Genomic DNA, 12,229 nt, shown 5'->3' with positions numbered 1-12,229 from the left:
TTTGCTGAGATCTGAGTAGGGCTGTCAACGGCGAGCTTGGGGTTGGTCTCAGCTTGGATTTTCAACTGTTTTGGGCCAGGCCATAGGTCGGGCCTACTCAAAATCTGATTTTGGCAGGCCCGGCCAATTCACATCCTCGATATGAGAATTGGACATGGATTAGGTGAGGCATGGTATCAGCTTGGTGAATGAGGACCTGACTGTGGGGCCCATCTTGATGTATACGTTGTATATCCATGCCTTGGATCCGTTTCCAGCTCATTTTAGGGCATGGTCCAAAAATGACGCAGATCCGAATCTTAAGTAGACCACACAGTAGGGATTAAATTCCCACCATTAATACTTCTTGGGGGTCACCAAAGTTTTCCCAATAAGTTTTTGATCAAGTTGCTATTTGTGTTTTTCCTTCATCCAGGTGTGTGTGACCTTATCCACAGGTTGGATGGCAAATAAACATTACAGTGGGCCTCATAAAGTTTTTAACGGTGTGCGTTCAATCACCACTGTTTTCCTATGGTGTGGTTCACCTGACATTTGGATCTGCCTCACTTTTGGAACCATGCCCTAAAATGATATGAAAAAACGGACGGACGGCATGTATATACAACAAATACATCGAAATGGCCCACGGTCAGGGCCATGCCTACTAAACTGTTACTCCTGCCTCACCTCATCCGCGCTACCGAGGAATCCCCTAGGGTCTGTTTGGGAGGTGGGATTAGAAGGGAATAGGTGGGATGGGATTCAAAAAATATAATTATTACCCATGGCAGGGATTGTCCCTGTTGCCATGGGATAAGATTAATGCCCTGCTTTGTTGATGATACGGTGGTGCATTGAATGGATATACCTACCATCATTTGAAATTACTGAGAATAACACACGTGTTATATCTAAGCTGTTCATTTGTTTTGTAACCTCATTTTATGGTATGGGCCTAAAAATGAAGTAGATCCAAAACTTATGTGGCCCGAAAGAAGTTTTTCAATGGTAAGTATTCAATCCCCGTTGCTTTCTATGGTGGGGTCCACTTGAGCATTAGATTTACCTGATTTTTTGGCCCATGCTCTAAAATAATCTCAATAAATGGGTGGACGGTGTGGATATAGCCCACACATCATGGTGGGACCTACAACAACTAGCTAACATTGAGTGAAATTGGCACGGGACCCAATGCAAATCTATTTAATTTAATTCCAAGCTTTTCCATTCTTCCCAAGCGTGGAGTGGAATTGGCAATCCCATCCCACCTAATCCCTTCTAATCCCACCGCCCAAACAGACCCTAAGGGTTTGAATTTAATTATCAAATCAACTTTAATACTGAGGAGCACCGAAATTCAATACACATGCACGGCAATTGTCCACTGTGGCACATATAGTTGAAACTAAACCCTCCAAGCAACGATTCAACATATATAGACAGACTGATAACGATCCTAACCTCTGATTAATGGACACTTGTTTGTGGAATTCAAACTCTTTCACTATATTTCATGTGAATACCCATCTGATATCCACCACTAGACCATTGAGGAGACCATCCAAGTATAACGTTTGGTTTATGAACCATCTGAAGTGGGGCCCACGATTTGAACACGTTAATTTGTGTCAATTTTATGCCAAGTGTACAATATATGATGCATGGATGTGTACCATCAAATTTCCATCTCAATCTATCAAAGCTGTTCTTTTGATTTTTAACGTAAAGAGATAAATCTATATTTAGCAAACATTTATTTCTAACAATGCAAATCACCAAAACTTAGTAGAGAGAACAGCTGTACTTACACTCAAAAGCCTCTATAAGTAGGCCACTCCATAACAATGAAATCCATCAGAGAGAGAGAGAGAGATGGGCTACCCTCCTTGTGTATCTTGTTACTCTTCTGGTTGCTGTACTAATCTTCCATGCTGTCCGGGTACATTGTTTTTACAGCCACCTCATCCACACGTGCCATTACGGCACACGAATTCAGATCCGAGCTTTTCATGAGATGGGCCACATTTTTTTAGATTATCTGACCCAAAAATCAGTATGGTTTAGTCCTTGGGTAGACAACGGGTAAGCATGACAAATGGATGGCTAGAAAAACATCATTAGTCCATCCAATTGTTTTCTACTACGTGCCTGAGGATCGAATGTGCTTGAAATTTTTGGGTCAGATGATATACAAATGTGGCCCTTCTCATGGAAAGTTCGGATTTCGCAGACATGTAGACGAGTCTGTACATTAGCAGGGCAGTACAGGCGTGTGTGCTTGAAAAATTCTATCTTTTCGTACTACAGATGTTGATCATTTGGTTGGACGGACGGATGGATGAGGGTCCCTTTTCAATAGGAAAATCCCCACCGTCCATCATAGAAAAACGTTTGGAGATTTTAAGTGATTTGGAATTTTATTTTTCCTTTGAACAGAAGACAAGAAGTATTGGCCAGAGCTGGCGGGGACAAAAGGAGAATACGCGAAGACCATAATCGAGGAAGAGAACCCAAGCGTTACGGCGATTATCTTGCCTGAGGGCGACCCGCGCTTAAAAGACTTCTGCTGTAACCGGGTCTATGTTTGGGTTAAACGTGACACCGGCATCGTTAACCAGGTCCCTATGGTCGGTTAATGTGAGGGAATAAAGAAAAATTAAAATTCAATGAAATAAAACTGTATGTTTTTTTTCCCAGTGAAATAAAACAGCTTCATTCGGGAGAATCCTATTCTCTGTCAATCAAAATCAAAGTAGTTAGTTTTTTGTCCATATGCTTAGCTACTTGTTTATTTTGAATAACTTCTAGGTATGGATGGCCTTTGAAAAGAATGAAGTATGTTTACATTTAAAAATGCCTCCTCAAGAACTTAGATGTTTTAGTAAAGCACATTGGATGATGGGCAAGTATTTGAAATTATTAAAAAATTTGTTGTAGAAAAGCACCCACACTTGATTAATGTCAGCAAGGCCAAAGCTGAAGAAAGAAAAAAAGAAAAAAAAAAGAGTTACATAAAAATCAAAAGGGCTAAATTAAAATAAAAGTTTACGTAGTTTGACCATATGAATACCATACAAGACTGCAAAACAAAGGTTTCTTCTTTATTAGAAATAAGAAAAACGAATATATAAAACTTACTTCACTCTCACCCATATGAAGAATTATAGAATATAAATGACGTAATCACACACGATTTTCTAAATGAGTGCTCTCTTTATATAGAAAAACAAGCTTCACAATGTAGGCATCCGTATACACGTTTGTACTCACAAGGGAGTGAGAGAGGATAGTTATAAAGGCACAGGAAAAGGAAGAAGCGCCTCCCAATAGGCGTCCTTGCTGACATAACAAAATAAAGCTATTCAAGGGAGGGTTATTTGTTTAGAGGGGACGAGAGATGCCAATTGCATGGTGAGTAAACTTTTCCAGTGGGAATTGGACTAGAATTGGACTCTTATAGTTGAAAACTTCACACCGCTGCAAAAGTTTTGTATCAAGTTGACATTTGTGTTTTACTTTCATCTACGTTAAGACCTTATAAAAGGGTTAGATGACAAGTAAACATTATTGTGGGCCCTAGTAAGGTTTCAACAGTGGGTGTTATTATGCTAACTTTTTTGGTAGTGTGGTCCCACTCTTGAGCTTTGGATGTGCTTCAATTTTGGGTTTATGCCCTAAAATGAGATGCAAGGCATAAATCATGATGCGCCTCATAAATTTTAGTTACTAGGCTGTATTCATTACACAAATACTCTGAAATTAAGCTTTATAATTTAGAGGGACATCTTATGTAGAGGTGTACAGGAGTTGAACCGAGTCGAGCTTGGCACAGCTTGACTCGGCTCGGCCACTAGCTGACCCAGCTCGAATTCGACTCGGCTCGGTCCTCGAGCCCGACTAGCCAACTTGGCTCGATTCGATCAGCAGCTGGGCCAGTTCGAGCCAAATTTGAGTTAAGATCGAGCCTGTATGACATTTTCACAAACACAAGTAGTGCACTTAAAATTTCTTACTGTACGTAAAACAACAGAGGCTGTTTACAGGTATTTCATCAAAAACCTTGTAGGCAACATCAAAATCAATAAAAAATGGTATTTGTTTTATAAACATACATTCCTTGCCATCAGCCGACACTTCGTTAAGTCATTTCATTGAACACTTGGTAAGCAACATCGATATCAAAGTAACCGAGTCACCGAACTGGTTCGATCCGAGTTCGATTTGAGTTGGGGTTTGATCTGAGTCAAGTCGAGCTTGAACTTAGTTCGAAAAATTTTCGAGCTCAAAAAATCAGCTCAACTCGGCTAGTTCGAATCAAGCCTTTTCAAGTCGAGTTAGTCGAGCGAGCTAATTGAGCCAACTTAGTTTGTGTATAGCCCTAATCTTATGTTCCATTGGGAGCCCGACCATTATGATGTCCATGAGAAATTCACTCCCATGGGTACTTGAACCTAAGATCTCACGTTGAAACTCCTGGAGAGTCTTCCACCAAGGCGAGGACTCAAACCAAGCTGTGTCCACAAGTAAGGCAAGATTCAAAACTTAAATGGACCACATTTTTTTTACACACCCACACACACACAACGATAGGTATTTAAACACATGACTTTGTGTTGAAACTCATGTGAGTTTTGAGTAAGGACCCTAGTAGACCACCTCACAAGAAGCAAAGGTGAAACCTTTTCAGTAAGGCTGTCAATGACTGGCCTCGAGCCTGGCAAAGTCAGACTCTTGAATGGGCGAGGCCCGAAATAGTTCAAAATCTAGGCCAAGTGCAACCCAGGCATGGCCTGTTGATAACCCTACTTCCCAGGGATTAGGTGTTACCCATATTGTGAGGCCCACTTTGATGATGTGTTGTATATCCACGCTGTCCATCCATTTCTCCAGTCTCATTTTAGGACGTTGTCTAACAAATTAAGCAAATCCAAATCTCAGGTGGACCACAGAGAAAATAGCGGTGATTGAGTGCCTCGCATTTAAAAATTCCAAAGGGTCATAAGGTTTTTCTAATGTTTATTTACCATCCAACCCGTTGATAATGTCAAGAAGATCTGGATGAGGGCTTGATCCAAAAGGTTTTTGACGCACAAAAAGTTTTCAATGATCACTCAGCACTATTTCTAGTGGTATGGTCCACCTAAGATGAGATATATGGGCGGCATGGATATACAAAAAATACATTAAGGTGGCCTCCGCACGGTTGGGGTAACGCCTAGGCAACAGCTCATCCGCTCCCGTTTCAATGGTGGTATTCAATCCGCACTGTTTCATGTGGTCTATAGTTTTGTTTTGTTTTGGGATCATGTCCTAACAGGAGCTGCCCAAACTGATACAAGGACTGGATGCAATACAAACATCAGTGTGGGCCTCACATAGTCTTGACCTTCTGGAACTTCTTATAGGCAAGGGGCACAGGCAAATCCAGGCCATTTAAAGGCTGTATCATCTGCAGCATTTGTAGAATATAGGGTACAAGTAATGGTCCATGGTTTAGAGCACGGCCACTTGCATTATGAAACGTTTGTAAAATAAACTTATTCTAAGGGTAGTATGACTACTAACTGTGATGATCGGCCTGCATCCAATCCATTCATAACTTACTTCACTTCCATTTCACCCTCTCTCTAAAAAATCTTGCCCATTCAATACCTAGGTGGGCCACACTGATGGAAAAATTGGGATGGACATGCCTAGACTAAAACTTTATTGTCTGCAGGCTGACATGTTTTTTACATGCCATCTGATCCATTCAAAAAAGAAGTGAACCACCTGATGAATGGGCAATCCAAAAATCATGCCATTCCCAAAATTCAGGTGGGCCACCGGCGGTTTAGGCTCCAAAGGGAACATTGGGGTGTTGACTGATTGATGGATTGAATGTCATGCAAGCATCTAGGCTGGCCCCACAATCTGCATTTTAGAATAAGTTTATTCTGCAATCGTTGTAGAGGATCCGGCCTCCCAAGTTTATATATGCTTTAAGAGCCAAAAATTTCGTGGATGTGATGATCCATAGGATCGTCAGACATTTATTGGACCGTTGAAATGAAAAACTATCCAATGGTCCAATTTCAACAAAAAAGTGGCCACGAGTCAGGATCATCCAATCAATCTAAGTTTGGGACAGTGATTTAGCAATAATGGGTTCCACAATTAATTCCGTTTAATTTCCGTCCATGTATGCCACATGTGCAATTTCCGAAAGCCTGCGTATCAACTGTTAACCATTCGATGGAGCGGAGTACTATGATAACTTTTTTTTTTTGGTTACACACACTCACCGCCGAAGTGGAATTTCACCACCTATGGGTATTCGAACCGTTGACGGGGTGTTGAAACTCTTGAGAGTCTACCACCCGAGCAAGAGTAAGGAAGTAGATTGGGTGGTGCCCTCTCAATACCCAGCTGGGTGGTATTGGTTCCCACCGTGATGTATGCATTTTATGTACTGTCCATACACATTTTCAGCTCAATTTTGAGCTTGGGCTTAAAGCATATCTGAAGCTCAAGTGAACCACACCATGGGAAATAGAGATGATAATGACACTCCCCTTTTGCGTCTTACATATCTCCAGCATGGAAAGGCTAGGAGCTTTGAGTGATCATATTGATGTATGGGTCTTATCACATTGTCCATCCATTTCTTTGCATCATTTTAGTTTATAAGCCAAAAAATGAGTCAGATGCAAGGATCAAGTGGACCTCACCACAGGAAGCAGTGGTGGTAATGATTCTTATTATTGAAACTTTTCTAGGGCCAATTGTGATGATTATTTACCATCCAACTTATTCATAAAGTTGCATAAACCTGAATGAATAGAAAACACAAATATAAGCTCCATCCAAAACCATCGCATTTAAGAAATATACATTTAAGAAGATCGTGATCAACGGCCTACATTTAAGATGTGTGGATCGCAGATTACAGATTATAGTGGCATATTTCTAAACTATAGCTCAAGTATAAATGAAATTGGGTTGGGTTGGGCTACAATGATTTGAGCAGGCCCGGCTAACAGGTCCAAGCCTGTCCAAAAACAGGCTGGGCTTATCAAGCTGGCCCATTGTCACCCTTACCGATGGTTAGATCCGAGTGCAAAGCGAACTAAAAAATGAAAGCATGGGCCGGAAGCGGATTCCGTGGTGGTAGGCGCTGTGGGGCCCACTGTGATGTACGTGTTTTATATCCACACCGTTCATCCATTTCCAGCTCATTTGATTGTGAAATAAACTTAGTTTTTGGTTCATGATACATTTAGACTCGGTACCATAATTCGGACTGTTTCATTAGATTACTCGAATGCCATGTGAGCAATTTCGAAGTTCTAAGTGCCTGCGTATCGTCCATCCCACTCCGTCAGAGTATCAAAGTTCTTCGCTAATTCGGACTGTTTAATTAGACTACACGTATGCCTTGTGTGTAATTTCCAAGTTCCAAGTGCCTGCGTATCGCCCATCCCACTCTGCCAGAGTATCAAAGTTCTTCGCTATATGTACTCAAGTTATAACACACTCACCAAAAAATCTCTAACACGGAAAGGAATAAAAGGGGGTTTATCTATCACATTTTGGTGGGTGGAAAATCAAACATGGCTTGCATTTCTTCTTCGTATTCTCTGCTCGGCTCGTCTTCGTCCTTCCCTCAAAAATCGTTTTCTGAGAAATCGATTTCTCTGTCATGGGCTTCTTCTTTTCCTCAGATGAAGATTTCCATCGCAAATCCTTCTCTTCCAAGAATACCCCCAAAAGTAAGCTGTATTTTCCATCTCTATAGTTTTCTTTATATGTATTTGATCGGATTTAGGGTTATGGAATGGAGGGATTACATGATCCTCGACCTGAGGATATGACGATATACTTGGGTTTTCAGATAGGGGAAGTAGAGCCCATGGTGCGCTGATTCAGACCGTTGGCATGTCGGGCCCTGCAGTGGATGGACCATGTCCCAAAACTCTCATTGATTCAGCATTCCCATCCTTTCAATTTGGGCCCTGAAAATAGACGGTCGGATAGAAATGCATTCTATTGCAAGAGGCCCAATTTTGGTGGGCAGGACAGTTGGGGCATGGCCCATCTGCGGCTGGTCGTATCAGACCATCGTTTGGTTCGCTGAATCAGGGGCCTCATCGTCAAAAACTGAAAACTGAATATACTGTGGATATTTTTGGGCTGTGGATTGTGTAATTCCTTGTTTTAGCTGTAAACGAGATCCAATTCAACATTACTTACTGGGAGTAAATCACAATTTTGGTTGGAAACCAGACCCAATTCTTGGTAACTTAGCGGCATGTTTGGATGCGCAATTGAGCTGAATTGTAATAGTTCAATTCAATATTAAAGGAATGACAATGACCAAAGTGAAGATGAAGTGTCTTGATTTTTATTCACAATGGTGAGAAAACCCTAATTGCAATTCCACGTATGGAATTTAAAAGGACCTAAGGGCCTGTTTGGAGCATGGGATTAGGTGGTATGGAATTGCATTTGGTTCCATGCATATTCTATCCGGCGTTTGGAAATGACGTGAATGATTGGATTAATCTAGGTATCATATCATCCAGTTCCAATAGTAAGTACTGCAAGATCTCTGATGGATTTCAAAATCCACTACATCTGTGAGCCTCACATTGATGCATGTGTTTTATCCATGCCGTCCATCCATATGTGCCCTTATACATGTGACATCTGAGTTGCATATGGGTACAGGTGACTGACATCAATTGTGAATATGGTCCGTTGATTACAATTCCATAGTCCACCAAATGTAGGTTTCACTTAATACACCGTTTTTCCCAAAGGAAGAATTTGCTCCCAAATGTGGGATTGGACGGTCAAAATGCCATGGTAATTCCAGACATGCAATCATCGGGCAATAATGGTGTTAATTCCATCTAATGCAATTCCATATCATTTAATCCCACGGACCAAAGAATTTATTTACAGGAAGCAAATTTCCTGAGAAAGAGATTCTATTTGTCTTGTTTTATTTACTGGTAATGTAATTCTATCGAATCGACAAAATGTGTTTGGGTGCTGGGAAAGAATTGACAGGAATTCTACTGAGTAGGTGCTATTTATAAAAATGGGATTTGAGTTATTTGACATATAGAACTCTCCCTTTTGGCCCAAAGACAACTAACATCCTACCTTTCCATTTTCGGTCAAAAACCACCCTAGGGTTAACATCCATTGGCAAAGCGTGTCTAAGCCATGTAATAGCAATTATACTTGACTGTTGGCCACAGAAAGGACCTTTTTACCCTTAAGTTGGGAGGGAGTAAGGTTAGGCATAGGGTTTGGGAAAGAGAGAGAAGAGTGTTTGGCGTTAGGGTTGGTATCTTGGGGATCTAGGAGAAGGGTAATATTATAACTTTTAAAGATTTTTGTTAACTAGCCTTGGTTAGTTCTTCCATCCGAAAATTAATGGCAGGGTGGTTTTTAACTATTTTGGAAAACGGAGTGTGTTATTTGGAATAATGATAGGGAGGGTGTTATATATCTTGGGGCCGAAAGGGAGGCTGCTATATGTCGAAACCTCTTTAAAAAAAAGAAGAAGAGAAAGTGACCCTGGGAAGGAATTCATTTCCTTGTAATTTGCAAGCCAGCTGCTGGCCAGGAATGAAAAAACTACTCAAAAGAAGGAATCATTTTCCAACTAGAAACACGTTTCTAAGTTTTCCAGGACCCCAAAGACATGAACTTATCCTACTTATGGATACATTTTCAGTTGGGCACTTTCCCAGGGAGCCAAACAATCCTTAATTTCAATTTGGAGGCTAGTTCCTTATTTAGAAATGGAGAGGGGCTACCCCTTCTTGGGTCAGTTCCAGTTTATTGAATTGAAGTATTGCGACTCTACTCAACTAAACTTAGATTGAGAGTAATGTGCAAAACATCGTTTGATTGGAAACTGGACTTTTTCGACAGGGCCATTATGAAGTGTCTTATTAAACTTAGGTTAGGTAATGAGTAGATCATCTTCTGGATGACAGCCAAATCCAATTGGGCTTGTTGACTGCTTAGATGTGTAAATGACACATTCTTAAAAAACTAGACACTATTCGGCTTATCTGATGTTTAGGCATTTTGGAAGAAAGATGGCATGGGAATGTAGGGAAATATGATGGGCAGTATGTCAGATAAACACAGCTATTTTGGCAAAATCTTAATTAAGTGTTGATGTGAATTGCGTAATATTTGAATTACTGATGTTAATGTAGGGAAATCATTTAGCTTCTATGGAATGAGATATGGTGGGCTTTTAGGGTCTCCTCACAAATAGATCTATACCTTTGGAAACACTACATGCATTGTACCCCATCTATTCATCTGTCATTTGATCTTGATCTTCCAAATTGCTCTTTCACCTGGAAAAAGAGGACCAGCGTCTCCTCGCAGCATTACTCTTCAAAGCTTAATTTGAGTAGCTGTTCTTGTTGTGGGTTGGGAAAGGAGGAACAAAGCTCCTCTTTTTGTACAGCTGGGTTATTGGAGGAAGGAAGCAACAAGCGTGTTTGAGGAGTTGAGAAAGGCGATAAGGAAGAATGATCAAGCTTGTTGTTTTCACTTGTTGTAAAGCTTCTCTAGAATCTTGAATCATGGCTGGCTCTACATTACTTTATTGTAGATGTGCTTGCCTCACTTTCTTTTTTGTTTGAATCACATTGGTTTCCCTATTGGATTAAAAAGTAGAGGAGTTATCTGATCTGCTGGTAGAGTATGAGGGGCATATGCATCTACTCAACCATTGTACATGTGACAAATGTACTTAAATCCAGGCTGCTCAAATTGTCAGACCCATGTGCCCCAAAATTGTATTGATTGAATGTCTCAGTCTCTGTTTAGTGGACATCTGTCTGCTGAATTCGGACCACTGACTACTAACCATTTTAACCGTCCATTAGATGTCGACCAGCTGGCCAATTAAGTTAATCAGTTCATGTGTGATTCATGTGCTGTGCCCCATCTACAGTTGCCACCATGATTTGGATGGTCTGAATTGAGGTACATGTTTGCATGCATACGGTGGGTGTTTGCGTGCATGTGGACTTTCAAACTGCCACAGTACTAAGTTTTTTCACTAAGAAGTATCTCCCTGCCTGATGTCTCTCTGCTTGCTTCTCTACAACCTTTGCTTGGGTATCCATTCGATGATAATAATTGGATGTTATTTCTAATCACGCTGCTGTACTTGTTGTTGATGGTGATTATGTTCCTCCTCATGTGATGCCCATATCACCAATGTAGGACAATGTAGTCCAAGCTGCTTGGACGCGTAGATCTCGAGGTGAAGCTGCAAAAAAACCCAACAGGAAGTCATGGAAGCAACGGACAGACATGTACATGAGGCCCTTCTTACTGAATGTGTTCTTCTCGAAGAGATTCATACATGCAAAGGTAGTTCATAGGGGAACAAGCAAGGTGATCTCTGTGGCGAGCACAAACGCAAAGGATCTGAGGAACACCTTGCCATCCCTCACCGATAATGCCGCTTGCCGGACTGTCGGGAGACTGATTGCAGAGCGATCTAAAGATGCGGATATATTTGCAATGTCTTACGACCCCAAGAAAGATGAGAGGATTGAAGGTAAGCTCGGTATCATCCTTGACACCATAAAAGAGAATGGCATCATTTTTGTGTGAAATCCATTTCCACTGAACTGGGTGTTGCAGTGAGGCTGACATGGTGTTACATGTGTTGGGTTCCGACAGTCAAGCAGACTGGTTGGTGACTTGGTCTGGTGAGAGATTTGGGTCCCTTTTAACTGTAGCTTGCTTTTCAGTGAGGAAGCGATCTTCATCTTTAATTAACTCCTCCAATGTCACCCTTTTGTACATAAAAGCTGATTAATCTTCATGTTGTGAAAGACTTGAGAGCCTTGAACTGAGTCCACTGGTTCTCTCTAAGCTTGCCATAAAGCGGGCCATGGTTCTTCCTATGCTTTTTATTAGATGGGCTGCAGCTTTCTGTCTTTTTGCTGATAAGCTGAACTGCCAGTAAGCTGCAACGTTGTTGATTGCTGACAGTTGCTGAAAATAACTGTAATCCATGGTAACGGGGCAGGCAGGGCCGCAGGGGTTAGGCGGTCCTTAGCATCATATGGATGGTTTTTTCCTTTCCCTCTGTTGGATGTAGACATTAGTGTTTCTCTATATAATCCATTCACAGATGGGCAACCGGTTGTTTTGCTAAGATCGTCCAATTGCTGCAGACAGGAATCACCTAGGGCCTGTTTGGATACCA

General features: G+C 41.2%; 1 protein-coding gene across 1 annotated transcript; it reads left to right on the top strand.

The window, feature by feature from the left end:
* The first annotated feature begins 7,489 nt into the window (after nt 1–7,489).
* Nucleotides 7,490–11,873, top strand: LOC131248137 (uncharacterized). The gene is made up of 2 exons (XM_058248211.1): nt 7,490–7,733; nt 11,233–11,873. The coding sequence occupies exons 1-2, from the start codon at nt 7,575–7,577 to the stop codon at nt 11,626–11,628; spliced, it is 555 nt and encodes a 184-aa protein (XP_058104194.1). The 5' UTR covers nt 7,490–7,574; the 3' UTR covers nt 11,629–11,873.
* Nucleotides 11,874–12,229: the final 356 nt, after the last annotated feature.

Source organism: Magnolia sinica, chromosome 6, assembly GCF_029962835.1.
Source record: "Magnolia sinica isolate HGM2019 chromosome 6, MsV1, whole genome shotgun sequence".
NCBI lineage: Eukaryota > Viridiplantae > Streptophyta > Magnoliopsida > Magnoliales > Magnoliaceae > Magnolia > Magnolia sinica.
This window is presented reverse-complemented; position numbering and strand designations above follow the sequence as displayed.